This window comes from Mustela putorius, unplaced genomic scaffold (assembly GCF_011764305.1).
Source record: "Mustela putorius furo isolate JIRA1106 unplaced genomic scaffold, ASM1176430v1.1 tig00000145_pilon_pilon_pilon, whole genome shotgun sequence".
Lineage (NCBI taxonomy): Eukaryota > Metazoa > Chordata > Mammalia > Carnivora > Mustelidae > Mustela > Mustela putorius.
This window is the reverse complement of record NW_025421294.1, coordinates 36,842,903-36,860,121: the sequence shown is the minus strand read 5'-3', so window position 1 is coordinate 36,860,121 and position 17,219 is coordinate 36,842,903. Positions and strand designations below refer to the sequence as shown.

The window sequence follows — 17,219 nt, the reverse complement described above, 5'->3', positions numbered from 1 at the left end:
CAGGAGCTCCGAGTTTGCTGAGGGGAGACAGCATGTGAATAAGACAAGAGCTGTTACACATGCAGAGGGTTCTGGGTACATTATTGCCAAGATACTTACAAGGACACAGGAACCACATCTGGTAGGGTACACTGGTAAAGAATTGACAGACTTGTGTGCATGACATCCCAGGATTCTTGAAGTTCTTTTTGCTTCATTCAAGTGACATTGGGGCTGTCAGAAAGCAAAGTGGAGATCACCTCTCATGGACTTGACCTCCGTCAAGACCACTCCTCACAGGAGTCTCTGTCATGGTCTGGGAACTTTTAAGGAGCTGAGTGAGCTGGGTCAGTATAGTCCTTAGGAAACAACATTTTGTGGGTAGCACCCAGTTCAATGGGTCATTCACTTGCCCCTCCTCTCAGAACAAGAAGAGCCCTTTAGCCAGAAAGACAAAGTTGGGAAATGTTTTAATATCCCAGCTGAAAGATTTATAATAAGGAAGGGGTGTTAGGAAGTCTGGAAGGCTAGGGTGGCTGGCCTTCATGACACCCCCTAAGGTGCTTTTCTATCAGGTAACTCAGCTCTCAACGGTGCATTGAGGTGGGTGGCCATGTCCATTTTACAAAAGAGAATAGACTCAGATAAGGGGACTCACCTCTGACCCAGCTTATATGATAGCCCCAATTCAAACTCCAGTCTGCTCCTGTACTCAGAGACAATTCATACTCCTAAAGGACCAGGCCAGGTCACAGGTAATATTTGCATGGATATCTGTGTATGAAGGAGAAAATAGGCTTAGAATCTGAAACAGAACTCAAGCCAAAAACTAGCAGATATAGTAACCAAAAGCTCATCTCAGGATCTGAGGGTAAAGGTGATAGAAGCAAAATAGAATTGGCAATAAGTCAGTGAGGATGTGGATCACCACATTGTACGTCTATCCCTCAAAGATGGCCTTTAGCTTGAGGGCTTAGAATTGGGTCTGTTTGTTAGAAGGGAGCATGTTGGAGGGTGGAGAAAAAAGGAGCTATGTTTTTTCCTTTACTGCAGAAAAATTGTGTGGAAACTGTCAGCTGCATAGGAATTTCCAGCAAGAAGCCAGATGTGAAAGGGGCCCAAGGTCATGTGTCCTAAATAGGGAGCTTCCATCTGAGGATCCAAAACTTTTGAGTGACCTGAAAAATGTCAGTTTCTTGAAAATATTTTAGTCTTAAAACATCACCAGAAATGAACTTAAAATGTACAAGGTCTAGATAAATAAAACTTTAACATGAAAGACACAGAAGAAGACATGAACAAATGGAAAAAAAGACCCAAGTTCTTGAACCAGAGAAGCCAATAACATGAAGCTGTCAGTCCTCAAAATTATATTAAAAATTTAATGCTATCTCAAAACATATAAATGGGGTTAAAAAAAAAAACTCTACAAAGTTCATAGGGGAAAAAATAATTGGGAGATGCTGGGAGGAGAAAAAGATTGGGCATTTACACCAAACACATGAAAACACATAAAACTATAAACTGTCATTTTGACCCATAAATAGGCCAACAGAACAGAATGGAAGGTTTAGAAATAGATTAAAATGTAAGAATTTATTATGGTCGATGTAGCATCCAGAAGCAGTGAGAAAAAGATGGATTCCTCAGAAAACAGGGTTGGAACAACTAGGAAACTCTGGAAAAGAAAAGTTGGCTCTGTATCTCACACAGTAAGCCAGTATGTATCTCAAAATGTATAAATGAACAAATAACAGAAGGAAATGTGGGCAATTCCTTTAAAACCCATGGGGTGGGGATGGGGAGGCCTTTCTAACTTGGATCCCAAATCCAGGAGTCATAAATGAAGATCAGTAAATTCTATGCGAAATAAAAATTTAAAAAGCTTCTCTAAGGCCAAAACCATCATAAGGCAAGTCGAAATTCTATAGTCTATGCAAAAAGCTAAGGGCTAATCCTCCTACTATATAAAGAGCTCCTGGAAACTGGTATGAAAAAGAACAACCACACAGTAGAGAAGTGAGCAAAGTAAATACAAAGAGCACTCAATCTCATTCATGATAAAAGAAATGCAAATTTTAAAAAATCTTAGTATTTGTTAACACAGCACGTTGGCGGGAAAGCAGGCATTTGTACTGCACTGCTGTGGGAGTATAAATGGATATAAACTGTCTGAAGACCAATTTGGTAGTATGTATCCAAATTTTAAAATGCACATATCTTTCAACTAGCACTTTCTGCACTGGGCAAGTCATTCTCTCTGTGCTGTTTCTTCTCCTGTAAAATGTGGATAATTCTACCTCATAGGTTTGCCATGAGAGTTCAGTTCGATGACACACATTAAGAACCTAGCACAAAGTGCCTGGCACATAGGCAGCGTTCCAAAAATGTCAGTAAAGTCATAGCAGCTAATGCCCGTTGAGTTCTTAAACACATGCCACACTGCTGCACTATGCTTGGCGCTCTTCATGTACTACCTTATTTAATCCTCCAGACAACCCTGTGATTACCACCAGTTAGCATCCGGAGGATTCTGAGGCACAGAGATGTGAAGTGGATCGTCCAGCAGGAGTCAAGCAGGGTTGACTCCCAAGCCTGCAATACCCTGCCTGTTAGGTGCGGTGGGATGATGAACACCTTAAGGGGCCGTGTGGAACAATGGAGAAACAGATGGGCAAGCTACATAGCCCCATGTATGCAACACTACCCAAGGGGTCAGATTTGGTTTTTGAGGGAAGACATGGCTTTCAGTGAAAGCTCCTCCACGTTCAAGTTAGGTAACCATGGGGCACAGGTGTTCAGTTTTGGTTTTGCTGTGGTCGACTCTTCGTCCATCTACTGAGCTGTAAAACTGGGGCATTGCCTCTTTCAGCTGTGGCTGAAGGATTAAGAAAAATACACAGCTAGGCATTCAGGTCTTCATATTTTATGGTTGCTGATGTGAACAAAAAAGTACATGGGGTAGGAACGAGAGGGGGGAAGCCTTCTAAGAAAAGGGAACAGCACATTCCAAAGCTATAGATACAAAAAGAGCTTGAGGAATCCAGGAGAGGGATGGGCTGAGGTAGCTCACGGCCTTGAACACCAGCTAGGAAACTTGGACTATTTAATAATAAAACTGAAGGGGCGCCTGGGTGGCTCAGTGGGTTGGGCCGCTGCCTTCGGCTCAGGTCATGATCTCAGGGTCCTGGGATTGAGTCCCGCGTCGGGCTCTCTGCTCAGCAGGGAGCCTGCTTCCTTCTCTCTCTCTCTGCCTGCCTCTCAGTGTACTTGTAATTTCTCTCTGTCAAATAAATAAATAAATAAATCTTAAAATAATAATAATAATAATAATAAAACTGAAACAAAAGAGCCAGCATTTGTTGAGGGTCTGCTCTTAATTATTTCCATCAAAACTACTCCAGTGAGGTAGATTTAATAAATCCACCTGTACACAAAAGGAAACTGCCAGGAGCCATAGAAGAGTTATAGGCAGGGAAGTGGCTTGATCAGTTGTGATTTTAGAACCCTTGGACGGAGTATTGAACTGGCAGGGGTGCTCTAAGAGACCTGCCTTGAATTCCATAAATTAGAAGTAGTAATACCATTTTTCATTCGCTCCACAATTTATATTCACTGTATAACATATGGAAAATACAAGAAAATTTAAAGAAATATAAAAAATTGTTAACTCCTTCTTCCAGAGATATCCCAATTGATACTTTCCTTCCAGTCTTTTTTTTCCCCCATTATGCAAAAAATATGGAGTCATTAGAATGGCTCTTAGATAGAAGATGGGGAAAAGCCACTGTTAAAACGCCCTTGATACTCCCTCTCTTCTTCTCCGTGTTCCTAGGACCACGCCAAGAGGCCAAGCTGAATCCTTCCCGAGTTTTCACGAAAAATCCCCAGGACTTACCGCCCGGACCCTCGCACGCCTCAGGCCGGTCTCTAGAGGGCGCTGCCGAAAGACCGCACGCAGAAGGAACGCGACGCGAAACGCGCATAAATTTGGGCACCGCCGCTGCCCGTCGCTGGCGGCCTCAACATGGCGGCCTCGCAAGATGTACACGTCCGTATCTGTAACCAAGAGATTGTCAAATTCGACCTGGAGGTGAAGGCGCTTATCCAGGTACTAATTCCCGAGACCCCTGCCGGGCTCCAGCGTCCCTAAACCCAGGCTCCAGTGGCCTCCTATGAACTCGGTGGTCTCCCTCCCGAGCTTTAACCACTTGGTCAGGTCTCTGAGGTCGTTGATCCCGCCCCATGGCCGGCTGCCTCGTTGTGGTGTCCCTTTGGTCCCGTTTCCTTGACCGTTGGCCCTGATCCTCCCTTCACTTGCTGTTGCCTTGCCCTGTCTGGACAGTCCCATGTTCCCCGGCTCCTGACCAGGCTTCCCCTTTGTGGCCCCATTGGCCGCCCCCTCACACACTTCTCTGCGGGGACCACCGCATAACATACCTGCCACCCTGGTAGGCCACGCCTTCTGACACCAACTTCCCCACCATTTGGTGGCGTCCTGGGAGCCATTAGCCTCACCCCCTCCTGGCCAACTGGTCAGGGTGTGGTGTCCCGTGGTACCAAAGGCTGCCTGACATGGGAGGCACCCGATGAAATGAACTTTGTAAATGAGGAAATCGGATAAAATACGAAGGCCTGAATCAGAAGGCAGATGGTGGCAAGACTGCGACCGGACGGGGAAAGTTAGCCCAGAGAAGGGACTTAGGGAGTATCTATAACTTTGTTGAACAGATGGGGTAATTGCGATGCTTTGCCTTAAGCCATTTGAGGGTAGAAGGCAGCAGAGCAGTAACCAGTTGGCACAGGCAAGAGTTAGGAATGTAGAAATGGTTCCTAGAATTTAGCAGAAAGAAACTGGGAGTTTTAAACCTTGATTTTAGGCGTTATTTCCCTTTTCAACAAATGTTACTAAACATTAGATGTGGACTTAGTTTGCAACTAGCTGTGGCAAAAAGTGAAGGACAGTAGGACTCTCCATGGAAACCAGATGCAGAATAAACCTTATGGTGGTGCAAGGATGTGTGATTTAACGACAAAGCCAGAGAATAAGTGAGGAAACTTGATGCAAACATTTAAACGTCTTCTTCAACTTCACTTCTCCATACACACTGCAGAACTTCTGGGATGAATCTAGAAAAATAAATTTAGGATTCATACAAATAAAATTGTCTTTTCACATAATCTAAGCTGCTTTAGTCCCCTTCTGTACTCTCTAATAAGACTCATCTTATTAGATGTCTGTGTGGTGGGCAGTGTGATGAGGAAACTGAGGCAGAGAGAACTCAAGTGACTTTTTGTTACACAGCGAAAAAGTTGCTACAGCCAGAATTTGAATCCACATACTCTGGGTCTAAGGCCTGCTCTAAAACCTGACGCCAGTAATTTTGAATGTCCAGAAACAAATTCTAAGTCTACCCTTGAACATGGCTCTAAACAGTGTGATTTATAATAGATGGTTTGTAAAATCAGGTTGAAGTTAACCTTGTTCGATGATGCCATGAATTGAGCATCCTGATTTTCAAGTTGGAAAGATCTAAAGTTTAAGTATCACCTTCGGATGTCCATTCTTTTTGGACATACAAGCTACTTTAAGCCTTTTTATACTGACCGGGCAGCGTTTTGTTAAACTTTAGGAACTAACAAGTCAAGACAGTTGTGTTTCTTTTTATGCTTTTATATTATCTGCTCAAAATTAATTTAAAGAGCTAAGAGAGAAATGTAAATGATAATGTTTTTACTTGTGTTGCAGAGGTAAGCCTCAAAGATCAGGATGAATTATAGTTAGTAGGCCAGCCTTAGTTGTGGTCTAAGCCAACTCTCACTGTACAGATGGTATCATTTCATTTTATTGCCTCGAGAAAGGCCACCCTCACCTCTTCAATGTCTCCTAGGATATTCGAGATTGTTCAGGACCATTGAGTGCACTTACCGAACTGAATACTAAAGTAAAAGAGAAGTTTCAGCAATTGCGGCACAGAATACAGGTGAGTAGCTGCAGAGCTGAGATGTGGGGCAATTGGGGAACAATGAGGAGGCCCCATCCTGGCAGTAACCTCTGCTTGAGAGCTGTCCAGGTTCTTTAGTAAACGTTTTGACAGTGCGAGTAACTGTACTACCGTGTTCTCCAGGTAAAAGTAAGGAACTTTTGAATGCATCGTCAGTGTTCACTGGGGTTTTTTAATCCTGTGCTTTGCCTAACCTCTTCCTTCCTGTTTCTAAGGTGTGCAGTCACTTCATAGGCACATACAGCACTCCTGAATCCATGTAAGGTATATGTGCTCTCAAAAACCACTGCAGTGAGAAGTACCCATTTGCATAGCCTGTTTCTGCTGCTGTGCCCTAGTGAGAATAAGATGGGTGCATGCATCTGCCCATTCCTAAGTGGGCCTTGGGGCACCTGGTCTCACTGCTTGTGGTGCTGGGATTTAAAGACTTGTGATTTTCCTGTGACATGGCCCCAGATGCTCCTGACAACTTCCGCTGTTCAACAGAGGACAATCCGTTTCAAACCTGGAAGAAAAACTGGCCATTCAGAAATAGTATGTCTGGGTCCGGTGTGTTGCCTTCTTAAGGGATTTGCAAGGCAATTGTGAAAATAAGCAGTTTCTTTCATAAGAGTTTACTTAAGAATTTTAGCAGTATCACTGAACCTAGCTGATCTTTTTGCCTTCACTCTAGCACTGATTTAATCATTTAATTTTTTATTTTTGAAAGGCTGTTATTTTCACATGTTTTATATATATGAATGTATGTGTGTAAATATGGGCACACAGTGAACCTTCAAATTGTTTGCTACTAGTCGATAATGAAATAGCTACAGGGTTTGAGAGTGAGGATTTAGACATGTAGCAGTTTGGTATTTCCATGTTATCTCCAAGTGGGACCAGGGGGCTCCTATTTACTAACTTTTTATTCCCTTTTCATTCCAGGTATGCCCTAGATTATAGGAGTGAATCTCTCATTCCAGGGCAGCTATGCATAGCTCACAGGTTGAGCGCTCTGGCTCTTAGTTCCCTTCTCTCCCTGGGGTCCTGAGGATTATCCTTACTTTCTTGCAAGTCAGCTATATACTTATAAGGATGTTTGTTCTGTTACCTGGCATTCCTAAATGTTCTCTCTTTATTTTTTTTTTAAAGATTTTATTTATTTATTTGATAGACACACAGCAAGAGAGGGAATACAAGTAGTGGGAGTGGGAGAGGGAGAAACAGGCTTCCTGCTTGGCTTAGGCAGGCTTCCTGGGGCTCAATCCCAGGACTCTGGGATCATGACCTAAGCCAAAGGCAGACACTTAACAACTGAGCCACCCAAGCACCCCTCTAAGTGTTCTCTTTTAGAAGGGTTTTCAAGTGCTATTGTATAACCACCTAGAAAGAGAAGTGCTCTTTGGTTTTTATATTGGCTTTTAAAATTATTTTAATATAGACCTCTTTTCCCCCAAAGGAGCTTGAGCAGTCAGCTAAAGAGCAAGACAAAGAGTCAGAGAAACAAGTTCTGCTCCAGGAAGTGGAGAATCACAAAAAGCAGATGCTCAGGTAGGTGGGGCTTGTGCTAGGTCACAGGCTCCCTGGGAGGCTTGTACAAGGGCTTGCCTAACAAACCTGGCTTAATGATTTAATTGTGTCATTTATACACAGACTGAGTGTCTTCTCTAGATCAATAGTTCTCAAAGCAGAGGCCAGCAGTGGTTGTTGGTAGGTCAAATGTGTGTATAGTTTATAAAAGCATATTTACCATTTTATTATTTTTTTTAAGTCAAAACCAAAAAATGGTTGCTTTTGTGATACAGGGTCTTTTTTTAATTAATAATTTTTATTTAAGTAATAATTTTTATTACTTATAATACATTATTTGCCCCAGGGGTACAGGTCTGTGAATAGCCAGGCTTACACATTTCATACCATGCACCACAGGGTCTTTTTTCTTTAAGGGTAATTGCTACCAAAGAAAGTCCTGCTTAAGATGGACCAAAATTTAGAAAGTTTTAAATGGAACTTTATCTTAAAAAATAAAATATCCCAAAATATAAAATGTTATGCTATGTTAAATGGTGGTTATCGTTGTAGCTGTGTGCTAACCTTTGTATAATTGAGGTATGTGCTATTTCTGGGTATTGAGTTGTGGGACTTTCCAACAAAATTGTCTGATGGCATGAAAGAGTACCCATCCCTTCACATTTGACTTTTGTATCATAATCATAAGTGTTGTGGCAAAAATATTTGAGGGCTCACTCCATCAGCTTTCCCAATCCTCTGGTAGGCAAGTCATTCTCTTTTGAAGCCCCTGCTAATCCTCCTCCTCCTGGGTGTTTCCTTCAAACTTGTTAATTGCTCTAACTCTGCCAGACCTGTCTCTGGTTTTGCTTCTGATTTGAATAATTCTCCAGCATCATCCTTGCTGAGCAACAGCTGTGTTTATAACACCCAGCAACAGTAGGAGACTGACAAAGATGTGGGCATGGTAGAGCCTAGTATAAATAGGAAGGGATGTGTGAGTAGCGACCAGTGTTAAAACGCGTGGCTCGGTTGTAATACTTTGTGTCGTGATGGCGTTTGCTTCCGTTGGCCACCAAGGATACTCGGATTATAAACACTAAGTCAGGAGGACCCCTTGTATAAAGTATAGTAGGTTACACTAGATAAGATGGGCTTCACATGGCTTTAAAGTTGAGAATGGCCACTCACAATGTGGAGTTACAGGGAGATAGAGAGAAAGCAGTATAATGAATACTTAGGCAATTGTGTGTGAAAACTGGTTGTGCTTGCCTGGGTTATCGTGCTTATCACACTGTTCAGCAAATGTTTGTTTGCTTGTCTTTTTCCCCAATAAATTGAACCCCCTTGAGGGCAGCCACTGTAGTTTACTCATGTCTGTGTCACAAGGCCCGGCAGAACCCCCTTGCTAACAGTTCAAAAATTTAATCGAGAACCCCCTTGCTAACAGTTCAAAAATTTAATTGATTCTTTTTAAATATCAGGTGTAGAATGGCATAGCAGTGCTGTTCTGGTGGCAGACATCTCTTTTTAATGTTTTAAGCACAGAGGTGCTCTTAGAAAAACACCCTGCCAGTTCACGTGCCCTGTGTTTGACTTTGTAAATATCTCAGGGGTTAGCATAGTTGATGTGAACCAGCTCACCAAGAGCCATAGTTCTTGAGTTTGATTCTCTGAGGGGCGCAGTTAATATTTTTATAGTCCGTCGACAAAGGCTGCACTGCTAACCCCAGGGAGCTGTTCACTAAATTTGAGTTGTCTCTCATAAGGGAGGTCAAGTAAAGAATAAGTCCCATGAAACTGGGCTCTGCCTAATACCTTGTGTTTGTCTTATTCGTGACTGTTCTGGGTGTCTAAAGACAAATCTTTAAAAAATACTGAGTAAGACCAAAGTGCTGAATCATTGTATTGCACACTTGAAACTAATATTACACTGCATGTTATCTAACTGGAATTTAAATAATTTAGGAGCGCCTGGTTGGCTCAGTCAGTTGAGCACCCAACACCTGATTTTGGCTTAGGTCATGGTCTCAGGGCACTGGGATCAAGCCCTGTGTCAGGCTCTGTGCTGAGCATGGAGCCTGCTTGAGATTTTCTCTCTCTCCCTCTTCCTCTCCCCCTGCTCTCGCCCTCACACGTGCTCTTTCTCTCAAAAAAGAAAAAAATTTAAAACTTTTTAAAAAGAAAAAAAATATTGAGGAAAACTACTTTTCTATGATTTTCCTCCTTCTCATAATACCTATTGATTGGCTAATGGGCCAGAGACTATTGTTCTGGGTAGGTACTGGTGATCCAGGGATGAGTAAGACATGGTTGTTTTTCACGGTTCTTCCATTTCTTCAAGAAGTGGAACCAACCAGTGCACAAGGCAGAGAGCAGTAAAATGTTAGTGATAACTTGACAGAGCAGGGCCTCGTACTCCCAAGGCAAGTTTGAAGTCTGAAGCCACTGCAGGCTGTCAGCACAGAAGTCCCATGGCCAGACTGCTCCCTCTTGCTGCCCTGGAAGGAAAGGGACAGCTATAGAGAGTAGGGCAGTAAGAGAACATCCCAGAGGCAGCCACCAGGGTCCCTAGAGATGTTGTTGCCTGAGCTGGAGCAGTTGCTGGGGCAACCAAGAGGTGGAAGTGGTGGGAGGCATGGACTCTCTGGTGTCCATTCCTGGGCGGCCTTCCCCCTCACTCCCTTGCCAGAAGGAAGAACTGCTGTGACTTGATCTGATTGACAGAAACTCATGTAAGACCCTTCTGATTTCAGCAATCAGACCTCATGGAGGAAGGCTAATCTCACTTGCAAAATCGCTATCGACAATCTAGAGAAAGCACAACTTCTCCAGGGAGGAGACCTCTTAAGGCAAAGGTATCGGTCTTTTTGTCTTTCTGGGCCCTGATGAAAGAACAGATAGCAATTGGCAAGGTGCAAAACCTGCATAGGAAACCCCTTCTTGTTTTCAATGTAAAACACTTTATTATATTGGCACTTTATTATATAGGTAATTTTTTTTAAGTATGAAAGAAATACATGCTTACTTGTAATTAATTGGTAAAATAAAGAAAAATGTTAATGACAAACTGAAACCATACTGTCACTGTGTTGCACACATTTTGATATATTGCCTCCTCCCACCATTTTTTTTTTTTTTTTTTGCAAAGTCAGAATCCTACCGTATATGAAACATAGGGCCCCGCTCTTCTTCACATAGTATAGTAGCACAAAGATTTGCTTGTTATTTTAGAAACTCTAAAACAAAGTTTAAGAGTACATAGTATTCCCCTGTATTAGCTAATCCTGTTTGTGTCTGTTTACATTTCTGGTTTGTCAGTATTGTAAATAATACACAAGGCCACATCTTAGGACAAAATGTAGGCTTTGCCTACATTTTGGATTTTTCCATTGAAGAGTTTCCCAGGGATGAGATTATTGGGTCAAAGGCATAAATGTTTCTAAGGCTCTTAATACATATTGCCAAATTGCTTTACAGAAGGTAGCACCAGATTGCATTCCTACTAGTAGTCTTCAGAAGTGTGGTATCAGCATACCCTTGCGGGTATTGACTGTGATCATTGATATTTAAATATGTTATTTTGATAGATTTTAAAAAATGGGATCTCATTTGAAGATGGGTTTTCTTGCAGCCAGGGTTTTGTTGACATACCTCCTCCCACTCTGGACTTATAGGAAAACCACCAAAGAGAGCCTGGCCCAGACGTCCAGTGCCATCACGGAGAGCCTCATGGGGATCAGCAGGATGATGTCCCAGCAGGTCCAGCAGAGCGAGGAAGCCATGCAGACGCTAGGTAAAGCGAGACCTGGAGATAGAAGCTTCTCCCAAAGCCCTTGCTCTGACACCTGCCACCAGGATCTTCCACCTTTGCCCCTCTCCACAGCCTCATCTCCAAGCTTACTGACTTGTGTGGCTTCTCACTTCTTTGACAGTGTGGTGTTACCCAGAGTGGGGTGTGTTGCTCTTACTTCTCTTTTTGGTTTTGTAGTTGTCCTGGAAGATCTGCACAGCCCTGTCAAAATGCTTCCCAGCAGAAGCACTCCCAGGGCTTCATGTGAAAAGCAGAATTCCCAGGCCTTCTCTTGGAAAGTGGGTGCTAGCAGGGTTGGGGGAGGAGCCTAGCAGTCTGTTTTTTTCTCTTGAGTTCTGTGGACCATGTGACCAGGCAGGTTGGGGAATCATTGCTTGAGGAGATGTTTAGTGTATTGGCTGCTGGTTGGTCTGCTAGGGCCTCAGCATATGATATACTGTCCGGTGTTATATTTACTGTGAGCGCCTTTTAAAAGATTCAGTGAGAAGCCAAAAAAGAAGCCACTTGAGCACCTGGTTCTCTCCAACAGCCTTACCATGTTGTCTCCCTTCTGTATAGGAAAACAGGAGAGAGTTTACTGTTTGAGACAGTTTTGGAAGATTTCATGAAGAGACAAAAGCAGAGAGCACAGTATGCAGTTGTTAGCTCCTGGCCGGTCTTGTTTCAGCCCCACCCTTCCTGGGCCTCCATCTGGATTATTTCAGAGCAAATCACAGACATCATCTGTAAATATCTCAACTTGTCTCTCTAAAAGATAAGAGACTCTTGAAACAAAAAACAAACAAAACCAAACCACAATACCATTATCACTCTTAAAAGGTATCTATAATTTTGAGCCACTTTTTTTTCAGTGCACTGCTCAAACAGGAGGAAGGAAAAGCTATGCAAGCAACTTGTCCCCAGGGTCAGTTACCTGGGCATTTAGGCTCAGTACCAGCTGATCACCTCTGCTACATGTGTGCTGGGCTCGGGGCTCACGCCTTCAAAGAGGCCTGGAGAATCTGCAAAATAGGAGGCCACCTGGCCTTTGAGTGGAGGGCTTTTCTGCTTTGATGCAGGTGACAGGACCCCCCCCCCGCCCCCACCTGCACACACACATGCACACACACACACACACACACACAGTTTATACACACATCAGAAACAGATGAGATAGTTAAGTGGTAAGAAGGGTGCACAGATGCTGAATGGCTTCTGGGGTGCTGAGGGCTGTTCTTAGACCCCATTTTGTAGGAGGGAAAACTATTGAAGAAAGAAGAATGCATTCTTTTTTTTTAATAAAGATTTTATTTATTTGTCAGGGATAGAGGGAGAGAGAGCGAGTGAGCACAGGCAGACAGAGAGGCAGGCAGAGGCAGAAGGAGAAGCAGGCTCCCTGCCGAGCAAGGAGTCCGACGTGGGACTCCATTCCAGGACGCTGGGATCATGACCTGAGCCGAAGGCAGCTGCTTAACCAACTGAGCCACCCAGGCATCCCAGAAGAATGCATTCTTAATCCTTTCCTTAGAGCTTACAAATTCAGCTTGATTTAAGAGCCTAATAGGACTACAGCTTTGTTTTTTGTTTTTTTAAGCGTATGAGGGATATAGTGTCTGGAATTTGCTGGAATTGGGTGGGGTAGTATGGGGACCAGAGTGCCAGGGAGTTGGTGGTTCTTGGGTATGGGTAATGGGCACAGGGCATTTCATGATACTGTTCTGTCTACTTTGGTGATGCTTTAAAATTCTCTATAATATGAAGTTGAATAAGAAAGGCCTATTAGATTTTTTGGAGCTGACTCTTAGGCTTTTTGGGATAGCAGTAGGCATGGAGAAAAGGCCAAGAGAGGGATTTTGTTATCCGAGTGTGTGTTTATTTTTCCCCTTCATCTGTCTTTATATAAATGCTGCTCTGCTTCCTCCGGTAATTTCTTTTACTTACTTATTGACTTTTAATTTTATGAAAGGTAATAGGCATTACGTGATTAAGAAAAAAGCCTCTAGGCCTGTATTGTCCAACATAAATAGAATGTGAGCCATGTATTTAACTTTAAATTTTCCAGTAGGCACCTTAAAAAAGGTAAAAGAAACCTGTGAATTTATTTAACCCATTACGTATAAGATATTACCATTTCAGTATGTAATTAATATCAAAATCTACTGAGATATTTTATCTTTTTCTCATACTAAGTCTTTGAAATCATGTGTGTACTTTGCATCTAGGGACATCTCAGCTTGGTTTAGCCACATAATACATGTTCAAGTGCCACCTGTGTCTAGGGGCTGCATTATTGGACTGCACAGCCCTGGACATAGCTCTCTCTTCTGACCCCTGGCCATCAAGTCTACTCCCCAAGGGCAACCACTGTTAAAAGATTCTTTTATATCCTTCTGAGCTCCTCCAAGCATGTATAGCATAAGCAAATTAAATATTGTTTATCCCCCTCTCAACAAATGGCAGTTTTCACATATGCTCTTTCACACCTCACTCTTCCACTTAACAACATATTTTATTCTGTGGATGTTCTGATGATGTTGGGTTTTTGGGGAGAATCTTACGAGGCAGACCTTCTTACCCAAGTGTCCGGCTCAAATACCCATACTCAGAAGTACATTTGTCTTCCTAGGCACAGTGAGCCTTAAGGCACATGCACATCTCCTTACGTTTCATACAGTGGCCTGAGCCTAGGTGTGACGTAGGTGTGACATCTTTAAAGCTACAACAGTGTCCCAGGACTGAAGAAATAATATGTGTGGGGCTGGGGGCAGGCACCAGCCCAACTCTTTTGGATTCTACCAAGAGCAGATCTGACTCTCAGGGGTCCTGGCAGGGTGCACCTCAGGTGGAAAGTCTTGGTAACTTCTAGCTTCTGACCCCAAAAGGACTTCAGAGTGCCTGGCCACAGTCACCCAGGTTCATCTTGGGGCAGGTGACTCTTCTCACCAGCGCCTGCCTGCTTTGGAAAACTGAGATCAATAGTCAGGAAAGGAACTCTCTTCTTTTTTCCCTAGTGATGTTCACATTGAAAAATACCTAGTTTTGGCCCTGTGACATTGTATATAAACAAATCATGTCACTCTGAGCTGGATGGGACCTAGAGAGGTGCTTTCCTTATAATATGCTTGTTCATTGCTCCTCTGGATTGTTTCAGCTCACATCTTTGCTTGTGGCTGAGGGGAAAGTGCTACAGAGTGCAATGTTATTTGCTGGTAACCCAGCCAGCAGGGCAAAGTCTTTGGATTTGGTGCTCTACAGTCTCTGAGTCGGGCTCCCTCCCTCTTTTGTTTCAGCCAATTCTTCCCGGACTATCCTGGATGCAAATGAAGAGTTTAAGTCCATGTCAGGGACCATCCAGTTGGGACGGAAGCTTATCACAAAATATAATCGCCGAGAGCTGACGGACAAGCTTCTCATTTTCCTTGCCCTGGCCCTTTTCCTTGCTACGGTCCTTTATATTGTAAAAAAGCGGCTCTTTCCATTTTTGTAAGATCTGAAATTACCAGCTTTTGCCCGTTTAGCTCCAGTGTCAGGATCTGTCCATGCTCCTGAGCTCAGCCCAGGCTGCCAAACCAGTGCACACCTTGTACACCTCTGCGGCTTGCTCAAGGTGCTCAGCAGGTGGTTTGCAGACCCGGCCCCCCGGGCTTTCTGCAGGCAGCTGGCTGGCCTGTAGAAGGTGAGTAGAGCAAGAGGAGGCCTGTTACCAGGACACCTGCAGGACACAGGGACTCCAGGAGCCATCACCCGGTGTGTGTGGCTGTCACATGGGGCATGCAGAGGCCAGCCTTCAGGATTGGATCCTCCTCACTCTACTTCTCCTGCTATAGCCTTAATGCCAGATCTGGCAGAAGGAAGAGAGAATTGGGGAGAAGAAGGATGAGGAAAACTCATGTCCATTCCTTGAATAAACTTGACTATATTTAATAGAATGAAATGCATGTGGATTTATAAGGTATCCTTCTGGGAATCTGTGTCCTGTTTTTGATGTCTAGATTTCTAGGACATAAACTTAGATCATTTATTTGTTCATTCAACAAAGGATTATTAAGCAACAGCCACATGCAATGTATTACAGACACTGCTGACTATTACAAATACTTGTTAAAGCAGCTGCGGTTCCTCCCTCAGGGAGCAAGAAGAACAAGATCTCGTATGCTCTAAAAAAGTGGGTTACAAAAAGTCCCCACTGGACGTGGCTGACACCACATCTAAAAAGGCTCAGGCAGACATCCTTCTCTTTCTATGTACCGTGGTGGGCCTGGCCTGGGGGTGTGCCATGTCTTGGGGGCTGGCCCATGTCTTTCTGAGGTCCAGAGCTAAATATAACCATGAGAGCAAGGCTAGTGATAAGCTGAGGCCTGTCTGGACCTGAGTTCTGCTGAGGCCTGGGGGATACTAGGGCTCAGGCTGGGAGATGTTAGTGTCTCCTTATGCTATAGGCCTGACTGGCCTCACATATGAAATCCAGCCTCCCCACTATTTATAGCCCCAGAGGCCCTGGGAGGTGTAACATAGAGGCAGAGGGGAAAGTGGAAAGAACATGGACTTTGAACCTTGGTTTTGAGTCTTGCCTCTACTGTAAGGGACTATGTGACCATAGGCAAGTTACCTTTTGTCACTAAGCCTCAGTTTCCCCACATGTAAAGTGGGAGTGATAGTCCATGTAGACATTTGTAGAGTCAATATGAGAATCAGATAAGAATGTAAAGTAACAAATGCAGCTTCTGTCTGACTGGACAGTGGGCTTCCCAAATGGGGCCTCCTCCAGGACTCTGGGCCCTGAGGTTTCCTGCCGCAAATGGGCTTCAGTGAAAGCTGGCCTGGGTGTCGGAAGTTCTGTTTAGATCTGCTTGAGCAGAGGGAGGGTGTGAACAGTTCCGGCTTCAGTTATGAAGTGCCAGATTGTCACAGGACTAAGTGTGTAAGAGATTGGCTACACACCTCAGACTGACTAATGAACACATTCTAGGTTAAGAGTGTGTGTGTGTGTGTGTGTGTGTGTGTGTGTGTACATGGTACAGATACACACTTCTCTATATATATCATTCTTAAACAATTTTTGGCCTCAGAAGACAGTGCAAAATGTGCACGCATGTGTCTTATTTATAGTCAAATTAAAGCTGAGAATAAAGCACAGATGGGAAATTCCCACTCAGATTCCAGCTGTAAGTGCAGCAGATGGATGTTATCAATTTAGGATTTTCTTGTCTTAACATTTTTCTTTACTGCTTCCCACTAATTGTCAACATCCTCCTTACAATATGGGAATGTGTGGGCTCTGTACTCCTTAAAAAAAAAATCTCCCTTTGACTTTATTCTTCTTTAACTTCCTTCCTTCCCCAAATAGGTTGAATTTGAAATGTCATCAGTAGCGTTATGTCTTGCAACCCCTATCACCCAGCCACGGGGATTCAAAATCATCCCCAAGTGGGCTGGCAGAAAAGCAGCCATTGCCATGTTCAACCGTGAGAGGGCAGTGTTCACATTTGCTCTACGGTCTTGCTGTGTTTAGGACTCCCTATCAGTATACATGGAATATTTTTTTTTTTACTTTTTAAAAAAGATTTATTTATTTACTTGACAGGCATCACAAGTAGGCAGAGAGGCAGAGAGAGAGAGGAAGAAGCAGGCTCTCCACTGAGCAGAGAGCCCTATGTGGGGCTTGATCCCAGGACCCAGGGATCATGACCTAAGCCGAAGGCAGAGGTTTTAACCCACTGAGCCACCCAGGTGCCCCTACGTGGAATATTCTTATGGATTTTTTTTCCAGATACCAGACTTTGAAAAAAAAATACAAATGTACAAAGTTTACCTATATAGCTTTTGAGAGATGTTTCATAAATGATTTTAATTTTCACTGTTAACAGGCAAACTTATATTCCACATTTTGCTTAGATGACAGTCGAGGAGTTAAAAGGACAGAGCAGCTGTCAAGAGGTTGTTCATTCAAGTAT

General features: G+C 43.5%; 2 protein-coding genes and 1 long non-coding RNA gene across 5 annotated transcripts in view; 2 read left to right on the top strand and 1 right to left on the bottom strand.

The window, feature by feature from the left end:
• CREBRF (CREB3 regulatory factor) overlaps positions 1 to 3,949 on the top strand; it is a 61,201-nt gene extending 57,252 nt beyond the window's left edge. Inside the window, exon 10 of the mRNA XM_013060646.2 lies at positions 3,815 to 3,949. The gene's annotated coding sequence lies outside the window, so the exon portion shown is untranslated. The remainder of the gene's footprint in view (positions 1 to 3,814) is intronic.
• LOC123390799 lies at positions 3,213 to 4,635 on the bottom strand. Its single transcript, XR_006605408.1, has 3 exons — positions 4,420 to 4,635; positions 3,878 to 4,038; positions 3,213 to 3,262 (listed from the first exon to the last, which is right to left on the bottom strand). It is a non-coding gene; the product is annotated as an uncharacterized LOC123390799 (long non-coding RNA).
• The window catches only part of BNIP1 (BCL2 interacting protein 1), an 88,239-nt gene continuing 75,005 nt past the window's right edge, over positions 3,986 to 17,219 (top strand). For 2 of the 3 annotated variants that reach the window (XR_001180965.2, XM_004737593.3), the window contains exons 1-5: positions 3,986 to 4,090; positions 5,871 to 5,963; positions 7,423 to 7,514; positions 10,229 to 10,330; positions 11,150 to 11,268. Coding sequence is in view for 2 of the 3 variants with exons in the window: in XM_004737593.3 (XP_004737650.1) it covers positions 4,007 to 4,090; positions 5,871 to 5,963; positions 7,423 to 7,514; positions 10,229 to 10,330; positions 11,150 to 11,268 (490 nt within the window). In the remaining variant the exon portion in view is untranslated. Of the gene's footprint in view, positions 4,091 to 5,870; positions 5,964 to 7,422; positions 7,515 to 10,228; positions 10,331 to 11,149; positions 11,269 to 14,555; positions 15,195 to 17,219 lie in introns of those variants that run through there. The other variant, XM_004737592.3, reaches the window with a different exon arrangement.